The sequence below is a fragment of the Paramacrobiotus metropolitanus genome, unplaced genomic scaffold (genome assembly GCF_019649055.1).
Source record: "Paramacrobiotus metropolitanus isolate TYO unplaced genomic scaffold, Prichtersi_v1.0 Parri_scaffold0000002, whole genome shotgun sequence".
In the NCBI taxonomy this organism is placed as follows: Eukaryota; Metazoa; Tardigrada; class Eutardigrada; order Parachela; family Macrobiotidae; genus Paramacrobiotus; species Paramacrobiotus metropolitanus.
In genome coordinates this window covers 1,022,242-1,042,862 of record NW_026570222.1, presented here as the reverse complement: position 1 = coordinate 1,042,862, position 20,621 = coordinate 1,022,242, and the positions used below count along the sequence as shown (strand labels likewise).

At 39.7% G+C, this 20,621-nt stretch overlaps 4 protein-coding genes across 8 annotated transcripts; 2 read left to right on the top strand and 2 right to left on the bottom strand.

The window, feature by feature from the left end:
- The first annotated feature begins 21 nt into the window (after nt 1–21).
- On the top strand, nt 22–4,657 carry LOC129591185 (28S ribosomal protein S35, mitochondrial-like). Of its 4 annotated transcripts, none has more exons than XM_055486763.1 (10): nt 22–40; nt 2,071–2,150; nt 2,338–2,437; nt 2,553–2,650; nt 2,885–3,110; nt 3,216–3,355; nt 3,462–3,571; nt 3,633–3,702; nt 4,053–4,157; nt 4,213–4,655. In XM_055486763.1, the coding sequence occupies exons 3-10, from the start codon at nt 2,338–2,340 to the stop codon at nt 4,417–4,419; spliced, it is 1,056 nt and encodes a 351-aa protein (XP_055342738.1). In that variant the 5' UTR covers nt 22–40; nt 2,071–2,150; the 3' UTR covers nt 4,420–4,655. The 4 variants fall into 4 exon arrangements, with proteins under 4 accessions (XP_055342738.1, XP_055342730.1, XP_055342746.1 ...); XM_055486755.1 differs by lacking the exon at nt 22–40 and adding an exon at nt 1,589–1,744; XM_055486771.1 differs by lacking the exon at nt 22–40 and having other exon boundaries at nt 1,781–2,150; nt 4,216–4,657.
- Nucleotides 160–7,271, bottom strand: LOC129591228 (uncharacterized). 2 transcript variants are annotated; one of them, XM_055486807.1, is made up of 7 exons: nt 6,106–7,271; nt 5,305–5,454; nt 1,704–1,737; nt 1,473–1,548; nt 1,301–1,361; nt 1,197–1,221; nt 160–503 (listed from the first exon to the last, which is right to left on the bottom strand). In XM_055486807.1, exons 2-7 carry the CDS (start codon nt 5,353–5,355, stop codon nt 463–465), a joined length of 288 nt encoding a protein of 95 aa, XP_055342782.1. In that variant the 5' UTR covers nt 5,356–5,454; nt 6,106–7,271; the 3' UTR covers nt 160–462. The 2 variants fall into 2 exon arrangements, 1 of the variants encoding a protein (XP_055342782.1); XR_008690825.1 differs by lacking the exons at nt 160–503; nt 1,197–1,221; nt 1,301–1,361; nt 1,473–1,548; nt 1,704–1,737 and adding exons at nt 1,755–2,142; nt 3,673–3,714; nt 3,923–4,276; nt 4,708–4,897 and having other exon boundaries at nt 6,106–7,193.
- On the top strand, nt 6,299–13,909 carry LOC129591209 (ras-like protein 2). Its single transcript, XM_055486783.1, has 8 exons — nt 6,299–7,417; nt 8,034–8,074; nt 8,172–8,199; nt 12,063–12,112; nt 12,274–12,311; nt 12,436–12,538; nt 12,653–12,880; nt 13,447–13,909. Exons 1-8 carry the CDS (start codon nt 7,382–7,384, stop codon nt 13,523–13,525), a joined length of 603 nt encoding a protein of 200 aa, XP_055342758.1. The 5' UTR covers nt 6,299–7,381; the 3' UTR covers nt 13,526–13,909.
- A 799-nt stretch (nt 13,910–14,708) lies between these two features.
- LOC129589447 (coatomer subunit beta-like) lies at nt 14,709–20,559 on the bottom strand. The gene is made up of 23 exons (XM_055484222.1): nt 20,104–20,559; nt 19,780–20,009; nt 19,350–19,519; nt 19,099–19,213; nt 18,911–19,003; nt 18,718–18,855; nt 18,530–18,652; nt 18,365–18,472; nt 18,159–18,305; nt 17,942–18,090; nt 17,788–17,884; nt 17,564–17,727; nt 17,390–17,510; nt 17,255–17,326; nt 17,003–17,155; nt 16,747–16,839; nt 16,594–16,680; nt 16,306–16,450; nt 16,120–16,239; nt 15,912–16,057; nt 15,741–15,830; nt 15,147–15,299; nt 14,709–15,077 (listed from the first exon to the last, which is right to left on the bottom strand). The coding sequence occupies exons 1-23, from the start codon at nt 20,192–20,194 to the stop codon at nt 14,994–14,996; spliced, it is 2,889 nt and encodes a 962-aa protein (XP_055340197.1). The 5' UTR covers nt 20,195–20,559; the 3' UTR covers nt 14,709–14,993.
- Between the last annotated feature and the right edge of the window lie 62 nt (nt 20,560–20,621).

Sequence of the window (20,621 nt, the reverse complement as noted above, 5' to 3'; positions counted from 1 at the left end):
ATACTTGAGACAGCGAGGCAAGCCTTCGACTGCGTGTCGAGTAAGTACTAAGTACACTGGGCGCTTTGCAGTTTACCGGATGAGTCATCCCTGTCTGTACTTGGATGTTACGGCATCCGTCTGTTTCCGATAAGCTTATGTTTTTATGCACACCCTGATTCGTAAATTTCGTACATTTGACTATTTGAGCCACTCGACGGTCTTGGCCAGCTGGGCCGGAACTGACTATTTTAATCTTTCCCCAAACTCATCCTGCTATCACCTCATAAGAAATCTAGAAGATCACTTGTGAGCATGGCAAAATAATATCGGCGTATGCGAGAGCAAATCTAGCACATCTATCCAAGCCGAAGTGTTCGTAGTGTACTTACACGTACGCGCCTGCGTGAGCTGCATGCGCATCGGATAACGTTTTAAAGTTTAAAAGTTGGCGATGCAGGTTGCAAGTTAGCTGCAGCACATTTACGGCGGAAGATCTCTGGCGTCGAAGACCACTCCAAATCCTGTTATGTTTGCCAAATGTATTTTACGAGTTCTGCCCCGACAATTTTTGTTATTTATTGCTTAACAAAAACAGTTATACTGGTTCATAGATTGAAGTATCATTCTGCAAATTCCAGCTCATGGGTTAAAACTTTCTCTCTGATTTGAAGTGATTTCAAAGGTCAAGCGTAGCATTACTTATCAGTTACAAAAACGTGCATGGTGGCTTTAGAACCTGGACAAAATTTGGTTTGAAAGTTTCTGTTTAGGGAAAGTCTTTCGCTAATTTTATGATTATGATTCTCACTTGCCTAATGCTGGAGGGTAATATGGTTTCTCGTCATTTTTGTTACGTTTTCCGTTATGTTTATTAATGTGACACTGATAATGAGAATACTCGATCATATGCTTTGAAAGTACAGTAGGAATGTATGTATGTAGTAATTATTTTTTTTATAAATCTTCGCCTACGATTTTTTACGGTCCTCTTTAAATACCGTTGTAAGTCATCAGCGATAATATATATGGCGCGATAGATAAAACAAATAAAAAATTCGCAGTGTCTTCTTTACTTGCGATTTATCCCATTAATTTTGATTAATAAGATATTATCAACTGAATTCTAAACGAAATTGCCTTAAAACTGGTGTTGTGTAAAAAGAGCTCCGCAGGTTCCTACTCGACATACTCTTACATTAGATCACATTGCGTACCTCGCACAAATGCCGGTTGACGAAACTACAAAGTAGTACTGTAATTATAAACAATTCTCAGCGGACGGCGATGATCAGAATTCAGAGTCAATACTCGTACTTACGGTTAGTGGTCGAAAGAGTAATCGTAAATCGTTTACCCTTTCCGTTTGCAGCACTGGAGATCTTGATGCACAAGGAAAAGTGAAACAGAAGTGGTTAGTATTGAACTGTTACTGAAACAGTAAATTCAGTCGAAAAATAATAAAGTTCAAAATAATTATACGCGGATAATACAAAAAGATTTTCCGGAAGCGCCATTCCACATACGCGACAGCCAAGGGGTGGCGCATTCCTAAACGTGATATTCCGACTGCAAAAAGTAATATTATGGGTTTGTAAGGGCTGTTTGTACGAGTCGGAGTGTTGTTGTGTTGCCAATTGTTGTAACTTTTGTAAGCATAGATTTATTTTATCAGTAAATTTGCACTCGTAATAAAGTAATAAGATCAAGTTTTTTTGACGTACATGTGAGTCGCATCCATCCTGTGACACTCCGCATCTGAAAGGTAAGTGCCTTTTCCTTGTATTTTCGGATTCTCGATCGTCGTCGGCATAGGCGGCTGGAACCCCTCGGCCAGGGGGCCATGGCCCCCTCCAAAAAAATTTTTTTAACATAGTGGTCTATGGGCCTGGCCCACCCCAAAGCCAATAGTGCTGGCCCACCCCAAACCGGGAAGCTCCAGCCGCCCCTGGTCGTCGGCAACCAATAACCATTAAGTTATTAACCAATATTAATTATTACGGACGCGAACGGGGTATCCTCATCAGTAGTCATAGTCAAAAAGCGATGCATACTTATTTGAATGCCTTATGTCATTTCTGCGCTTATGAGGTTCATCGTTGATTGTGCCATCCCCGGCAGTTTGATCGCCAAAGACGTCGAAAGATTCTTCGCCAGCCGCATCTTTAAAGGTAAACTAAATATGGAACTACGGTATGCGATAAATTAAGATTATTTGAAGACAGATGAATAGTTCCGAGTTTCACAGTACGGAGTTAACGTTTCAGTTTGTGCAGCGACTGCAGCTGACAGATGTGAATGTTGTTATTATGGAAGGTTTATTCCCGCTCAGTCAGTTTTAGTCATTTTTCCCTGCAGATGTTTGGCTTGCCTCAGAAGGCAGCGCTTGTAAGGTACCCAGCCTTGCGACATGGAATGGCTACCAGCGCGAGCTCCGTTACCGTGGACAAACACGATGGTGAGTGATGGTATTAGCTTAGCATTTCGTGCTGTCTTTCGCTGATTATCCGACTCTGAATTTCATGTTCTTATAAGAGCAGCCGAATTAAAATGAATTTTTCTTCCGTTGGCAGATCTTGTGCGGGAGTCCAGAGAATTCCGCCAGCTCTCGCTGAGTCCTGCCAGAAAAGAGCGCAAACGGGAAGAAGATCGTAGATTCCGGTCCCAAGATGTGAGCAAAATATTGCGTGCATAAGGAAACTTGAAATATGTTGAATGATTTACGCCGGTTAGGGACTGCGCAAGTAACGCTGCATGTTACAACCACTTCTGCCATTGCCAGTAGATTGCTGTGCATGATACATCCAAAAAGAATTTACACTTTCTGCTTAACCGTAATTTTTTATATCTCAGTTATTGTTCTGCTAATTTTCCTTTGAATTTATTTTCCTTTTTGTCGTACTAGTTGATGCCTCCACGATCCCAGAGGATGCACGTGGATCAAGACTGGACAAATGTGTGGCCGGCTGCTGCCACTTTCAAACCAGCCACTGTTCCGCTTCCCATTCGAACCAGCACGGGCACAAGCAAGACTCCCTTGGACAAATTCGGAAACACCGAACTTATGAAAATCCCCAATTTTTTCCATTTAACTCCTTTAGCCATTGCGAAGCATTGTGCTGCTTTGAAAAGTAAGATCAATCCCTTTGCGCTCGTTTATGCTGCCTTTTAGTGTTTTTTTTTCTGTTATGATTAAATGCTATCATCAGTGTTATGATTAATTTTTTTGACTGCAGAATTTTGCACTCCTTGGCCAAAAGAACTTCAGACCGAGGAGGATTGCAACCTGCATTTCCCGGTCGAAGTGATTACTGCCACGTATTGTCACTCGGGGCCATCTATCCGTAATACACGAACTCGAATAGTTTCTCTCAGGGTTAGATGCTTTTTTATTAATTTCATGATCCGCTGGTAGCTCCGGTAGCCGTGCGGTAGCCTGCGCTTGCAGGATAAACACTCCATGAGTTCTGCCTTCTTTTCAGGTTAAGTTATCGGAACTGAAGTTTGATTTTCACGCACGGGACAAGTTTCTGCGCCTTTTAGGGGACCGCTACGATCCGAAATCGGATTATATTACTATTGTTACGGACAGGTATGTTTTCGCACGAATTTATTTTTTGGGTGCTTTTGGAATAAAGATTTTGGCGTTACAGATGTCCTACACGCCAACAGAATTACGATTATGCAAAGTACCTTCTAACCGCACTTTATTTCGAATCCTGGGTAAGTTGAAGGCTGAAGCACAAAAAATCCGCTTTCATTTAGTTAGTTTGATACTTCGGTGTTCAGCAAACGCATGATAGGCTCGACTTACGCTCAAGGATTTACAATTAATTCTTAGATCTCTGAAAGATTGGTATTGCATGAGGACTATACCTACCGGTATATCATCGAAATATGTGTATACCTTACCATTAGCCTGAGCGATCAAGAATCTGCTTACCTGTATTAGAAATATTACCGTATCCGAAAGGCCGGTATGGTTGTCGGCTTTGTCGATGCATAAAACTAATTGCGAAGAACAATAATAACGAACAATAATAATAATAACAATAATAATTCTGTAATTGCAGAAAACGGAACCATGGGAAAAAGAAATGACTGTTGCTGACAGAGATCGGTATTACTGGGAAGGCAGCCCTTCGGAAGAAAGCGCGAAGACATTGCTCGCCAGAATGGTAAGAAAAATTTCGTATTTCCGTGGATGGTGTTTCAAATGTTTTCAATTTTTAGCAGGCAGTCAGCGCTGTTCAACCAGGAGCCTCTCCGAAATCCGCCCAGACCGATGATGTTCCCCCTGGAAATGCCGCATTTAGTAGGAGCCACGAGCACCTCAGAGAATACGAGCAGGCAGTGACCACCGTGAATAATGGAGAAGAAAACTTCGACTCTCTTCGGCAATATAAAACGGCCGTGCTGAAACTTGCAGGTCTTAATTAATTTTCAGGATGTGGTGGAATTGTGGAGTACCTACAGCTCTAAAACGCTAAACGGTTGATGAAATAACAGTGCTTTTAATGATGATGTTAATAATTACGGATTAATGTCTCCCTGAAGCCTAAGGTAGCAGATGTGGATTAGTCCTGTTAGCGCCTATAAAGGTGCACATGACACATGCTTGATTAGAACAGTGAAGGAATAAATCCACTGAGTGAGATTTAATGGTGGACTATCTTGTCGGTGCCACCGCCCACTGTTTTTTTATCAGTTACTGGTACTCATATTTACGAGTCTATGTTGACCAGGAAGAATTCGCATTGCGTAATATTGCCACGGTACCGTGCTGCTACTAAAGCTGGTTAGCTTGTGTTGTAAGGATCTGATTCCAGCATTAGGCCCGCTGCCGGTACAGATGGGTTATCTTGATTCCTGATATATCGAGATTCCTTTGAATCGTCCAAAATGATTGTGTGGAACACTGTTTTGAAACCAGCGGCAAATGGCGACAGCCGTTTTATTATGGAGCTTGTGTTGCTCATTACAGTTACTCCACAAAGTCTGTAGCACACTGTTTCTAATTTTCTCAAAAAGTGAGCATTTTTGAATACTTTCGCGAAACGGATTTAAATTGCAGTTGCAAATTATTGGCAGCTTAATTTTGCAACATGTTTCAGCGCATACGAGAAGTGTAAGATGTAGATGGTTAAAAACACGAAAATGCAGAAACCAATCAATGGAAGGAGCAGAAAAGTTTTAAGAAGTTTTCATGTTGTAAAAATCGTGTTGTTCTTGATTAATATATATTACGTTTTACCAAAATTTAATAAAACAAAACCAAACAGTATTAAACTGCATGTCTGTGGCAAGAAAGTACTTTCTACTTACTTTGACAATTAGGTAGTTGTAGATTGTTGCATCCGAACCGTTATCATCCATGCATTGTTAATCAACTTCCGGTAAGAATCGGTGCAGACCGTACCTACCATTCCCTGGCTTGCATTTGAGAATCGTGGTAATGAAGATGAATTTACCATCCTAAAAAAACTACAGTTAAACCCCCGAGTAAAACAACTTACAAAAAAAACGTTAGATAAATCCTAACGGCTAAAATTGACACACATCCGTTCACTTACGAGTAGCGATAGTTACACGTTAAAGTTAAACTAACGGTTTTCCTATAAGCTGCTTTACTCGGGACCGGCTTCCCAGGAACGTGAACTAAAATTAGTGTATTTGTACTACAAATTGATTTACTTCATTTTCGAGATATACATCTGTAACTGTTCTAGTAAGTACCGTAATACAATTTATTCATGAAATTTAGAAATTGATGTTCAGATATATTTTTTGTTCTTGTTGTTAATTCAGTCAGCCAGGAGATAATACATAAGTTCAGTTATTGTGGCACGTTAACATGACAGTTTTTGCGATGGCAAAACCCTATTTTCGACTGTTTCTTAAACGAACATTTTGAACAGAACGCCAATTAGCATCCTGCCGTTAGTCTTGCTGCGCTGATATAATGACGCCGGGATCTAGGTGCACGGTCTGATCATGATAAAAGTAAACTTTAAGTAATTGTTACAGTTACACAAGGCGCCATTCATGTCACTGCCATTCTGCACATATATTATAATTTCATGTAACCACTACGCCGTTATCGTTTCCGTACAATCGAGGACATACCGAGGTTACCAATCGCGAGTAGCTGAACCACTTTTCAAAATGGCATTTTATCGCGCATACAAGATAAGATAGGTATTCTTTTCCAATTCGTTTCCTCAGCGGCTTATTCGTGTCGCTCTTAAAAATATTCGCAGCTAGTACAAGTTTACCGAAGGAGGAGTCGTCCTTATATGCAAACAAAATACATAGTTTGCGGTTACGCTGGATTGCAAAATGCTCCCAATCGCCAGTGCAGCACAAATCATATTGCAATTGGTAAAACCGGTATCGCGGCACAGCGCGCGCACTGATGTTTTCTCTCCGACGGAGGCCGTTTCCCAATGGCAAAGACGCATACGAGTACAGTATACAAAGTGTGTAACGTAAGGTTTAAAGTGCTAACCAACAGTCACATGAAATTGCCTTCCGCACATTGCGCATATATCTGTGTTGATGCTTGTGGATATATGTTTTTCAAATAAACTCCTCCTTAGCCCCGCACTTCGCAGACTGGTTTTCACCGCAACCACATACATCAGTGTTTTCCTACAGTAGTTTCGCTCTTTTTCCTTAACATTGCATCCAGATCCTAATGTCTGCCGCGGATCAAAGCCGCAGCTTCCACCGCGATATATAGCCGTTGTATAATCCGGTATTTTTATTGCCAGCCGAGCCTTTAACAGCGTTCCAGTTTAGCTAACATTTCACAGCATTGAAGCGGATTCTTTAAACGACCGCCAGAGTGAGCCGTATTACTGCTCTATAGAGGAAAGTTATAAAATTATCCCGACACCGAAGCCAGCTATCCAACTGGAACGGGACATAATCGGTACTGCGAAAAACGGTTCCCTCCTCTGTTTTATGGCTATGTTCCACGCATAACAAATGCCTGTGGCAATTCACACACGTGTGTTACCGTCGTCGTGATTTGTACTGCGTGTAGTGAGGTAAATCATCAACAGTGCAGTATCGCGGAATTTAAATTACCGCATTTGTGTCCATGAACAAACCGGTATTACCACGTTTATCGAAAAGGATAACCATCTGGCATCTGCGGATATTCTTATCATAGATTTTATCGGTCAACCCGCCATTTGCCACTTTCGGCATACATGCTGGAAACGGGATGCTTACTTCTTCTCTGACTATGCCGCATCCAAAGTAGCATCGCTGCTTTCCAATGTTTTTTTCTAATCATAAGAAATAAAGCATATGATTTTGATAAACTGGTGATTTAAGTGCGATTTTATCGTTTTGGAGTTGCTGTTGTATAAGCGCTGACTGCTTGGAAGCCGACATGAACGACGGGCGGCATTTTTCCAGTCAAGGACAGGTTGGTCTGTTTAACCTTTGTTGAGCTGAACAATCGATACCAATTCCATTAGGGAACTATTAGGAGACGTGTAAACACATGCAGTATAAGTAGTAGTATGCTATATACACACCGGACGTTATGCAATAAATCGATTAAGATATCTTCTTCTGCATCTTATAGGTACTAGTATCCTTGCGCTGTGTACAAAATAACCGTTGTTTACAGACATGCCTGCAAGATAATTTCAATGATATTTTAGAAAAGCAAACTATTTTCGAGTGTATACTACTTTATACCGGCAAATAATAGAGATATTTCTGTTTACGTTACTTCAGTCAACAACAGTTCGGTATGATGATGTAGAAAAAAATTCCGCGCGCATTTGTTCGGTATTGAATGAACTGCTACTATTGTACATCGGGAGAGGTAGACTAATAGCAAATCTGATTTGTATGGACAAACTGCTAACAAATGAGCCGGTATAAAAATTGTGTAGTTTGTGCTTCGAAAACAGTATCAGGGTTGCATTTATCTACCACGAAATATTGAAAAATACATAGTCTCGTCTTTTTATTAAATAAATTAGTTTTAACTACTCTAGACCACAGGCTACCTAATCATTTATATTTTGCAGACGTACAAGATAGTTGTCGTCGGAAGCGGAGGAGTCGGAAAGTAAGCAAATTTACACTACAAGTTGAAATTCATTATATGAATTACGCCGATGTTAATATCTACTCGAGGTAGATATGATTGTTTATTTTGTTTACAGGAGCGCTCTCACAATCCAGTTTATTCAGGTATGACGCTGTATGACTATCCCCAGGGAGTGTCGTTATGCATGTCCCGCATACTCTACAAGAAGCATTATTGTTTGCTGTAGATTGAGTACCTTCTCAGTACGAGTACTACGTAAAGGACAATACATGCGTAGTAATTTCCGTATAATGTACAGCACGTTCTACAAAATAAATTAAACATTCTAATACCGTACGTAGGGTAAAAAGTAGTTTGCGCTCTACGGATAATATATATAATATTCGATACGTAGAATATTCACTTTGAAAGGCAGTCCAAAGATTTTTGAATTCAACCACGAGTATAGGCTGTTTATAATTAGGAATAGTGCTAATTTGGTTCATGTACGCAAAAGCTAAGCCGCAATACCTATTAGCAACAGCAAAGTAAAAACTGACTGATAACGCTTTAGGTTAATGCTGTCTAAATGCTTTGAATGTAGAAATTGTAAAAACATAAATACGTGGTTAATGTTAATTGCAATGATGGAATCAAACAAATCCAAGTTGTATTTTATGGTACAACAACATTTTACGGTATGTATAATATTACTTGTGACTTGTATGTCCTGGTAGCAGTCAGTACCAAACGTTTAATATCCCGTAAATACCGTGGAACGCACATTCGACCATACGTGTTCTGACTACAGGAACTGGAGTTCAAGTTTTGTCACCGGCATTTGATAAGTGCAAACAATAAGTGACAGGAGTTCGTAAATGAATAATAACGTAAACTTTATTTCGCCCGTGTCTACAAGAATGCGAACATAACCGGAAAAAATACTAATTTTAATTTTAACTTGAATATTTGTATAATATATATAGTCAGCTTGATTTATCGAACGTCAGATGTTATATTCCCGATATATCCCAAGATGTTTCACGCTAAAGTTGTTGTCCGGTGACACGTAAAGCTTCCGAATAATTAAATTTTCAAGCCGAATCTCCCTGCTCATGCAGTGCTAAAAGGTACTTCTAGACTAATTCGATTTATGTGATGCCAGTAACTTACTTTAATAAATTTCGCAACTAATATAATCTGCTACGCGACATAAATTTTGATAAACCGTTATAGAGCTATGTCTATCCAGATTCGCAAGCTGTACTATTGCTTGCTGAAAATACTCGTAATCGTAAGGACAACGCAAGGAATTTAATTTTTTATCTGAAAAACCTGCTGTGATATGTGAAGGCAAGATAGAATTTACTACAGACAGCACAGCAGCGCCCTGCTGTGATCAACAATGTTTTCTTACGCAATGACCTGTAGAGTGACAGAATTTTGTCGGGGATGACAAGGTTTCCTTGAGGGTCGTGCAACTGATTAACACTTGCAAGCAATGCCTGGGAATCATTTGTCGCTAAATCGCTAAGCCAAGTGTTACAAAGAGTGCAGCGCTTTACCGGTGCCGTGTTTTTTTTTTGTGAGGCAGTGAAGAACGTTTTTTGCATCTCGTACAAACACCTTTAGTGCTGTAATGATCGTAATCGGTTGTTGATTTTTTAGCGTTTGTTTGCGGGTCATTGCCGGAGAAACTGGTTATGTTACTACTGATTAGTTGCGCTCTTATGGTACTAAACCTTGAAAACTGCAGTCTGCAAATTGCAATCAACGCTTTGGACGAATGAACTGTTAATTTTATAAGCGGAGCCTCTTTGTTTGTTTGGTGGCACTTTTGAAAATCCATATTTTAGTGATCTTTGAGATGAATTTTTTACAATAACATGTTGCTTTCTTTATATTTTTGTGATTTGAAAATGGGACAAGTGCAATGTCATTTGCTTTGATCTTTTGTGCACTGCATCTAGGTGATGGAGAAATGTGACATGTGTGTATTTTTGAAACGCGAATCGTAGTACAATACGTGTTATGTTATGCGCGCAGGTTTAAGTATAAGAAGAAAGTGCTATCAGTTTGTTACTTATTGTTATTAGTAGTCGAAGCTATTACTTATTAGAAGGTCTTAATTATGTGTCTCAAGGCAGTTCTTAGTGTCTGTGTGAACACTGGGCATTGTGTGGACAGAATACGTTATAGTGTTTCAGCTGTTAATGTTAAAAGCAGAAAACTTGTAACCTTGCGGCCTTGCCTACATTGTGTACTCGTATATTGTACATTAATACGGCGATATGTTCTTGCAAGACTGCATTTTCCAGAGCAATCTCCGTAAAGAAAGTGTACTCGCTAATGATTCCAGGTTTATGCTAATTATTACGGTCGAAAACGATGCAGACTAAGGTTCGTTAGTTAAGCGGGACAAATCAATATAAAAATATACCAGAAACCAGCGAAGCGTCCAGTCGATCCAATAGGATAATCCGAATACTTGTATGTCCGATTTCGTGCGATTGAACTCAAACGGAAATCTTCAATGGACCGTTTAAAGCTATACAGCGCGTAAGAATTGTTATACATCGCGCGCATGTTTCACACCCATAATTGCTGAAATTTTACGTGTTGCTGCCTTTAGGCAATAAGTACGTGCGAAGATTTATCAGCAGTTCTTGTAAACTGCTACAGCGATGCATAAAAAGTTCAATAACAATTTTAACTAGTGCGCGAATTCATTAATGCCTTGGACAGAAATTTGCGCTATTCCTTAATGTTGACTATTGCACCTTAATGACGTAACAATACGGCTTCCTGGACATTTACCACATCTTCTCTGTTTGTTTTTGATAAGGCTAAGTAGCGATTTCACGAAATTATAACCTTGGGAAAATGCTTACGCCTATATCACAAATTCTTTACAAATTTGCCGAGATTTTTTTCATCAGGTCCTAAACGAAAAATCGATAGCGCGTATTTTACTTCCCACTCGATTAGATAGGCGATTAAGTGACATCCGAAAGTTCTGATGACGTTTAATCTGTTCTTTCGGGAGTACTGATACAGGAGAGTATCTCAATGCAATTGCGGCGGATATCCGGTTACGCAACACACAATCCCCTCGCGAATGCGTCAATTATTGGGATTATCTCGCGCCGCTTATTCGCGTAGTTATATAACAGTGTCTTCTTCTCTTTTTGAAAATCTTGTTCAAAAAGCTCATGGAACTAATTTAAATTAAAAAAATCTTCGAACGCCGGATTTTAAATTTTTATGAAAATTTGATGGCTGGCACATGTGCGCAACTTTACTGTGCGTACTTTATTTTTATAGCGCTATTTGCGGCAACATAAACACTTCCTTCGAGTGACCCAGTTTTTTCTCATGGGAGAAATGCAAGCCCACCTAACTACGGTAGTGGCTACCGGACAACTTCGGAATAGAATAAACTTCATGCTCAGCCACAAATAATGTTGTGCAGCAGCGCATTTTTGTGGTTTTACGTTTACACGGAATAACAGATGCTCAAAAGTAATATAAACTTCTGGTAAATTGACACACTTAAAATAATTTCAAATTGCGTTTACCAAGTTCTTCAGCTTGTACCCTGCGCATCGCTTTTTTAAAATTATTGTGGAAGTTTACAATTAGCCGATATTGTAGTTTATTTTTTTCTAAAAGTAGGCCCTACAGTAATATTAACATAACTTTCTATGGAAGTTACTATCGTAAATTATGTTCTAATATGGATTTACGCATTTGGTGACGTACTTAGGCATTTGTTAGACTAAAGGTTAGGTGCAGAGTACATTACGCATTTTTTGGGCTATTATTGACTTATTGCATTTCAGTTTATACGTTTATTAGCTAGCCACCAGAGCAGCGCAAATTAATAGGGAATTGCAATATTAATATAGATAAACTGAAGTAGTAACATTCATGTACGTACATACGACTCGATACGAGTACTTGTGCATCAATAGTGCATCAATACCTATCAAAACCTTTTCTCTGGACATCAACCTTTTTTTTCCAGAGCTACTTTGTGGATTCGTATGATCCTACGATAGAGGACTTTTATTCCAAGTATGTCTGACTTATTAATTTCTGTTTCTGAAGTTTGTTTGCTGTGTCGTCTCAGTATGAACCGAGCACAGTATGAACACTATTCAGGTGTACTCAATTTGTTTTATGCACACCAGTGTAAGTACCCGTTCCCGAAATGTGTACAAATTTTTTTATTCCAGACAATGTGTGATTGACGACGTTGTGGCAAAGCTGGAAGGTAAAGCCAGTTTTTATAATTTATTATGGCAAGTAATATATCATTACTGTTAACTAAGCACTTGTTGTAGAAATCTCATTAGAACGTTTTGTTCCATGCAGTTGATTCAGCTTTTTATTGACAGTACTGGACACTGCCGGTCAGGAAGAATTTTCCGCTATGCGGGAGCAGTATATGCGAGGTGGCGAAGGATTTCTGCTTGTGTTCTCCGTAACAGATCGCACAAGGTCAGTAGGCTACAATTGACTGCATTACTGGCAGCATCTACATTAAGAATGCCGCTCGTTACATTGTACTGATTGACAGCGTCATTTTCATTTATGTTCCATCGTCTTTTATAGTTTCGATGAGATATACAGATTTCACAAGCAGATTCTACGGGCCAAAGATCGAGATGAGTTTCCCATGTTGTTAGTGGGCAACAAAGCCGATCTGGAGCATCAAAGAGTTGTCAGTTCGGAGGAGGCTGCCGATGTGGCGCGTCAGCTCAGAGTTCCTTACGTTGAATGCAGTGCAAAATTAAAAATCAATGTCGATAAGGCTTTCCACGATTTAGTCCGGCTTATAAGGTATAAAAACTGTTTGATATAAAAATGCGCCAGGTATAAAATTATTTGTGTTTTAGTATTATTTACACTATCAGATTAACTAAACTGTTTTCGCATAAAAACGTGCAGCTTGTCCTTCGCCTAAGCCTAAGACCCCAAGCATCCACAATTAGCATAGCGGAAGCTTGGTGATTTATAAGTAATTAATCGGTTAGGATGCTATGCATTTTCTTTAGTTCGTGGACTTTGAATTACACGTATTTGTACGTAACGGTCACTAACGGTATATGCACTCACAATTATAATGTTAATGCTGCGATTGTCTGTCACCATTCTGTAATTTTCTTGTTGTTAGTCTGAAACATCTACCATCACAGCGGTTTCATCTTTAATCTGTTCCGTTTATCACGTAGGCAGCAGTCGCAGCATATAAGTTCTAGTATGTAATTACTTAACAATTTCTAAATATAGACAAGTCGTAGATGTAGACAAGTCATGCGCGCATTTTAAAATTAATACTGAAGCTAATCAATCAATTTGTTGAAGTATTTTTGGACTTTTATTAATGATATATTCTACTTTTGCAGGAAATTTCAACTAGCGGAGCGGCCAGCGTTACAAAGCGAGAAACCGCACAAGAAGAAAAAAGGATGTTGTGTATTATAAATTTTCTACTGGTTGATGCGCCAAACCCGGAGAAGGAAAATTTAAAATAATTTTTTGTTTGCGGAAAAAAAATTATGACCTAAAAGCTCCGATCCGCTCATTTCTGGTCGGCTCACTTCATTTTTGATGATATTACCCCGATTGCCAAAAGTTACCATCGCAAAGTTTTACATTTGTATTGTAAAGCTTCAGCTCTGTACGTACAGCTTTGCAGATGTACTTTATTTTCCGATTTTTGTACTAGCCATACATATTAATTTTGGCTTTCGATTTTCAAGAAATTTGGTATGGTATTGTGGAATCGTGCGTAGTGAGTACAGCAGTAGTATTTGTGGCAACTGCCAAAAATTATGGTTTAGTGAGAAAGAAATAAATAAATTTCGTTTGTCTTTTATCTGCACCTGATTGTACTTATAATTCTGATGGCTACTTTGAATATTGATACTGATACATGCACTAAGTAATCTGGATCTCTGGTATAATAGTTTATATAGATTTACAGTAATGCATGGGCTCATTCCCCAAAATTAATAATACGAGTGCGAAAATCGAATTCTGTCATGAAAACTCCGGAAAGGGTCTGGATGGGCTACGTCTTATGGGAATTTAAAATTTTTTATGGAAGAAATTTTCGTGGAGCGGTCCGACTTCGTGCAACATTATAGTACGCACTACGCATTCTGTACGCTGATGATACACAATAGCAAAACGACTTTTCCGGTGAGCGATACAGATTTCTGTTTGATGTGCGGATTTTAACTCTTCACTACTTACATATTTTTGAACTGGGATTCTGTATAAGGCGGTGATCGCTACATAATTGAGGATCTGGATACCCACACTGATGAAGAATAAATACACGTACAGCGTGGTTCAAGCTCGTCAACGAAATACTCTGATAACAAACTGGCAATAACACAAAGATAAACCATGGCGCTGGACTGGCCGCTAGAAAGGAGTAGCACTCTACAAACGTAGTGAGAAGCGGAAACCGGATAAGGCTGCCCTTCTACCTGATTGTTGTCACACTGTGCTACAATTCCATACATAACATCAAGCACTTGTGCCGGAAATCAGCGCTAGGACAGAAGTCGTCTCCGTTTAATCGGCAAAGTGGACACTTAGCACTGTATTCCGCTCTTTACTAAGTCCAACTTGTTGAAACCCACAAAACGACTCAAAACATGAGTGTTATTGTCTTATTGAATCCCTATTTATCCTTAGGTATAAAAAGCAACAACAGAAAACGCCACGTGAGTAAGGAGAAAGACGGAATGCTTAACGCGGACCGCACAACCGCAGCTGTAAAGGTAAATAATTCGTCCTGGATGATAGACAACTGAACCACAAGATTCCACACAATTTTATATTTCATTCTTCTATATTATTGAAATATCTTCCAAAATAAAAACACCATCGCAAGAAATATTAACCCAAATAGAAACTTCTATGAAAAAAGCAAGGTCGTTCAGTCTTCCGTTCGTGTTTTGTTCTCTTTTCCCGACTGTTTTTGTGCGGACGTGATCTTTTCACCCATACTTAATGCCATACCCTGTTCAACAAAATACATAACATCCCGATCAGAATAACACTTTAACCTGATCTGACAACATTCCTTTACCTGGCTTTTTGCCCGAATTCGTACGTGACCGGTGACAATGGGGCCATTCATGTCGTACGAGCGTTCCAGGCTCACATTGGCCAGTGCATCCTCACCGAAAATCGATTTCGCATACAAGTTAGCCGCCATGAAACCGCAATCACCCGACAGTGCCTAGCAGAATCAAACCAGGTTAGTGGTCATATTAACAGCTCTTGGATCCTGTAATTATCGCGCAACACTCTGAATTATATCCAGCAAAAATATATGTAATCATGTTGATCAATACAGCTGTTTCCCCTTATTCAATCCAATCAGCAAATAATCGCCCACGTTGAAATCCAATACTTTTATGATCCAGCAATTTAATTTTACACATTAAGTTCTCGGTGTGGCTAGCACATTGCGAATGTGTACATTATACTGACGACTAATAATAATCTACCAATTTCTAAAATATTACGAAATCATTGTCCAAAACCAAATTTCTTTCTTTACCGTACCAGCAACAACGTGGTTAAAACATTAAGTTAAACGGGTCCATGATTTAACTGCTTCTGCTACAACTCTGATTCCCTACAGTAAAATCTGCAGAACACTTTCAAATCCACTAACCTTATCGGGGGTTAAACACTTCATATTAGTGGCTTTGATGAGATAATTAAGAAATGTTCGCAGATCCGTCATAGTTGTATTCACTGCCACCTGCCAAGCACAGGAAAAAGGAGGTCACTCAGCGGATCTGGTACTGTATGTTTATCTCCTTTCTATCTTGCCAGGACTAACCTTATTTTCCCACTCAAACTCGGCCCACATCAGCCGGAATTCCAGATCAGTGCATGTCGCAGGAACAATGTAATCCATAATGTCCACTTGAATGTTATTTAAGTAGACGCAGTTCCTGTCACTTACACCACTTTTCAGATCGTACACTGTAACATGCCAACTTCCGATTACGTTAGACATTAGCGTGCCAATCACCCAGCACACTGACCAATATTCCCGAAAATGACACCGTTTTCCGTAGAGGCCACTTTAACACTGGCTTTGATATTGGCAAAATCATGCGGCGCCATCGTTATCGGACTAGGTTTCTCCACTAATTTTAAATCTCCTATTTAATTAAGCCAAATATTAAAGGGGATATCATTTGTACGTCCTCAGTATCCACACAGCATACCGAGTGTGGCCAGCTCCAGTGAAACGTTTTGCAAAACATCGTCAGTCTGGTTCACAATCAGCACATCCAAAAGGATATCAAACTGATTAACATGGACGTACGCCTCTGCGTAGAGGGGATCAGAAAAACCGGTAAGCTGCGCCACCTATGTTGAAAAAATGTACCGTAAGCAACACTACAACCATTAAAAAAGGAACAAATGTAAATACAAAATACTGTAATGATAAAAAGAGCACCAGTCATATGGATATCCCCATAGTCAGCTGCATTTTATTAGCTCTTCTTTACTTTGTTCAATTTTGATGATGCCGGATCGTATGTATCCTTTTTTCCACCTTGGCCAACAGCCGCCGACAAGCTTACGGCAAAAATATCCTGGAAAAAAATTATTAAAGTTTTTTCACATATCCAGTAAGTACTCAGAGGTATTGTCTCACATACTTCACCATTGGCGAAATCACTACGTCCAGAAAGATGCGCGAAAGACAGGGGGTCATCGGCCTGGACACTGGTCGCCAATTTTCGTGTCTTTTGCTACAGTCAGAAACTATTTATTTGATTTACAAATGAGCACTTTAAATTACTCGGGTACACACAGGCAATGCCAAAAACGGAATTCACCCAGAAACTTTTAAACGGATAAAGGACGAATATTGTACACGTGTGTAACGCGGTAAAAATAGAACATCCTACTGACCTCCTGTTCTTTCTCTTCTTTCTGCTTAACTTGGAGAACGGTTGCTAAAGAGCGCCGGCAATCTTCCTCGAATATTCTAATTATGACTGGAGACCGATCTGCCAGAACTTTCAGACAAAGACCTATCCTGTCCTGATCATCATCGGTAATAGGCTGAAAATAAATAGACGATTAGTTCCAAACTGAAGTTTTAAATCAGCAAGGATTTCTCCAATACAGTAAATATATCATTGCTTGATCGGAGAAACTTACTCGTTTCGGAAGGCCCGATTTTCCCAAATGAAGAATAGAAGCCATTATGAACATTGACTCAGCAAGGAAAGCCTGTGGGAACAAATCCGCTCAAGTAACTTACAGCAAAATTCCGATTTACGAAGAGCAACGCACGTTTTGTCGCGCGCGTTCTTTGGTAACGTCGCAATACCGCAGCGCTAGTTTGGCTAAAGTGGATGCCAAAGCGGCGCCCAAAAAGAAATCTCCGTTCATTAAGAGCTTGCGCAGCGGCAATCTGTAAAGGATGACATATCGATAAACGCAACAACAGCAGTATTCCAAACATACTTTTTATCTTCTTCCTTTTTCCCTTTGTATTGCGTGGTTAACGCGCTCTGAGTTGCGTATGTTCCATCGGCCGTCACAAGTTTTTTAAAACTCTGCTCCATTTGTTCATCTTTCACTGTCTGCTCTCCGCTCTGCTTTGCTAATTCATCTTCAACAATCGGTAACTGCAAAGAAGTGCCAGCGTTAAAAGTGTCCTGTATCCGAGAAAACTTTTGTAAACGTACAGGTCCCAAACTTTGTCTAATTTCATGCATTGTGCCTTGGATATCGTCTTTCGATCGGCAATATTCACCAAGAATCCATAAAGCACCGCGCAAAATGCTAAAACAGCGACATTTTGTTCACTCTTGCCAATATCGAAATAAATATCACTTTTACGTGGAATTTTTTATGGATGGCAGAGCTTCGAGAATATTGGAAATAGCAACAGCTTGAAGTTTGGGAAACCGCTGAATGGCTTCGCGCAAAAACACCAGTACATCCACGGCCGCCATTTCGGACTGAATATCGCCAAGAAATTCAGTCAGCTACAGGAAAACGACATTTTGATTTCACTACACAAAGGCACAACCAAAATAATCAAAATTTGGTGTACCATAGGTATAACTGTAGGGCAAACATCTGGAAATTTCACACTGCACGAATGGAGTGTCCGCACCAAAAGCTGACGGTACTTGTCGTTATCTTCCTGTTCCACGACGTTATTTGTCTTTTGCACTTCTTTCTTGAGTATCAGGACCATCTAAACAATATTACAGAATGCGGAGTACGATATTTAATTAGTTCGAAAAAAATAACTACCTCTTCGACATTTCGAGAGGACACCAATTCCAGTACGATTTCCAGTGTCTTTTTTCTAACTTCCAGATCTGTTGAAGCAAGAACACGAAGAATATCCATCACCAGTTCCTAAAAAACGAATATAAATCAAACCATACTCATGAAACTTAGACCAAGCATGTTTACCTGGAGAATCTTCTCGTTATTGACGGCGCTCTCGCGAAGGGCAGTCAGTCGGTCCAGCACAATCAATTTTACGTTATTATCACTTTCTTTAACCACGATATCGATGTAACAAGCGGCAGCAGCCTACAACAAATGCATACCTTATTAATTAATATTTAAATTTTTCTTTAAAAGTTAAACGAATTTACCTTGACTGCGCTAGGAGCAGCAGAAAGAGTGATCAGAGTTCCAGCAGCTTCCAGACGAACAGCTGAACTATTAGAATTCAGCAAATTGTAAATACACCGAATAAACCGCGCTCGCTCTGTTGCGTTTGTAAGGCAAACCTAAAAACATAAGGCCTGAAGATTTGAAGCAAGAACGACATCGTTCGAAACATACTTTATAAATCAACTCCACAATAACAAGTTGTAAAATATCACCGAAGCCACCAACTTGATCCAAACAACTGCTTAAATAATTCAAAGCGCGCTCCTGAAAGTCCAAACCCGTTATAATCACACTCATTTCAGAGTTGAATGTGCAACTGTTTGACATGTGTTTCAAACTTCCGGCCATCTTTCACACACCTGATCCACATGGATAAGCATCATGAATGCGTTGCGCTTACAAGACATATCCTGCTCTTGGTCGAGAAAGCCTCCGATCAATTCCGGGGCGTCCGGGATTAAAAAATCAAAATTCCTAAATACGAAATTACGTACTCTGTGCGCTCTTAATACAACCACAATTTCTTGGTGAACACAAGGAATCACAATACTACAGAAACAAGATAATCCACAAATTAAAATCTGGGAATTCACATATTTCTAAGTCTTACTTGTAGATTGTATAAATTGCTAAAACAGCGTTCCTTCTGACATAGGCGTGACGATGCTCCAGACAGCTCCGGATGGCCGGCATAAGAGGTTCCAGCAGCTCCGGCTCTTTCAATTTGCACAGAAATCTCAGTGTGGAGCCCCGAAGAAATTCGTTCGGATGCTGTAGATCCTAGAATCGCCAAAGCTTTAGAAAGCAGCGTTACAACAGTGATAGAGAGCGCTGATTGGTCTGCGAAAGAAACCCATAAAATCAACCGAAACTTCCGATCCCGAGGATGCAGCATTCTTGTATCCAATGAAAAGTTGTAATTAAAAACGTACTAAAGTTTTTACATGTTGAAGTGTTTTAAGTACTGCAGTACATGCCTTTTGCAACTGTGCACATTAGTACCAGATATTACAAATAAATGCGCCGCTGACGCTGTATACCTTTCTATATGCATCGCACACAAGGATCATTTCGTGAAGCAGTTTTCCGTCTGGATGCGTCTTTGGTACGATTTCCCAAAATAGCAACAAAAGCTTCTTTATTGTATGGTCTTGAGAAGGTAGAACAAATCGGATGATAGTCATCAAGATGGATGAGAACTTCTCGCCTCCCAATAAACAACGAATGGTTTTTTCTAAGGCTTCGATCTTTGTCTTCGTATCCCCCTTTTCTGTTTAGCAAGTAAAAATCACCTTACAAAGAATGTCTGAATGGTAGCTCCAACAGAGTTGAACAGACATTACAGACTGAAGATGAGCACCGACCTAAATCCGCTTTCAGCTGCTGTTCTGTGGGAGCGTCAGTTTCCGCTGGGAAGTTGATCAGAGTGTAGCAAGGATGTTCTGTTTGCGCCATATTTCGAACCACGTGAAGCAACACGATTCAAAAATTGATTTTCCGACAGATTTTCACTCAACACGAAACGAGGACGTAATAAAATTCGTTTCGCCGGAAACCAGTTGGTCGTGCAGAATCAACATGCACCACGACAGCCAAACCACAAAACACATGGAATAACGTTCTGACCGTCGACAGCTAATGCAGTGCAAGGGACAAACACAATTCACTCCATGAAAAAAGAATTAAAATCACAAAAATAAATTATAAACACATTACCCAGTTATCTCCTGGACGGTGGACCATTACTAATCAGCTAAAACTTTAAAATCCCGATTTTACTGCAGTATTATTTTTAATTTTGTGTGCCAGCAGAGTTACTGCTAAGACCATGATAGCAACAACATCGATGTGGCAGTGATGATGAATCAGTCTGCACTCTGCA

Coding starts and splice junctions, on each gene's coding strand:
- LOC129591228 (XM_055486807.1), bottom strand. CDS start 5,355: ATGGATGATAACGGTTCGGATGCAACAATCTACAACTACCTAATTGTC. Junction 1,222..1,300: donor TACTCTTTCGACCACTAACC/GTAAGTACGAGT, acceptor ACTACTTTGTAG/TTTCGTCAACCGGCATTTGT. Junction 504..1,196: donor TCAACCGGCATTTGTGCGAG/GTACGCAATGTG, acceptor CAAACATAACAG/GATTTGGAGTGGTCTTCGAC.
- LOC129591209 (XM_055486783.1), top strand. CDS start 7,382: ATGAACGACGGGCGGCATTTTTCCAGTCAAGGACAG. Junction 12,539..12,652: donor TCCGTAACAGATCGCACAAG/GTCAGTAGGCTA, acceptor CGTCTTTTATAG/TTTCGATGAGATATACAGAT. Junction 12,881..13,446: donor GATTTAGTCCGGCTTATAAG/GTATAAAAACTG, acceptor CTACTTTTGCAG/GAAATTTCAACTAGCGGAGC.
- LOC129591185 (XM_055486763.1), top strand. CDS start 2,338: ATGTTTGGCTTGCCTCAGAAGGCAGCGCTTGTAAGGTACCCAGCCTTG. Junction 3,572..3,632: donor ATTACTATTGTTACGGACAG/GTATGTTTTCGC, acceptor TTGGCGTTACAG/ATGTCCTACACGCCAACAGA. Junction 4,158..4,212: donor AGACATTGCTCGCCAGAATG/GTAAGAAAAATT, acceptor TTCAATTTTTAG/CAGGCAGTCAGCGCTGTTCA.
- LOC129589447 (XM_055484222.1), bottom strand. CDS start 20,194: ATGGCGCAAACAGAACATCCTTGCTACACTCTGATCAACTTCCCAGCG. Junction 18,473..18,529: donor ATAACGAGAAGATTCTCCAG/GTAAACATGCTT, acceptor TTCGTTTTTTAG/GAACTGGTGATGGATATTCT. Junction 17,156..17,254: donor AATCGGGCCTTCCGAAACGA/GTAAGTTTCTCC, acceptor ATTTATTTTCAG/CCTATTACCGATGATGATCA.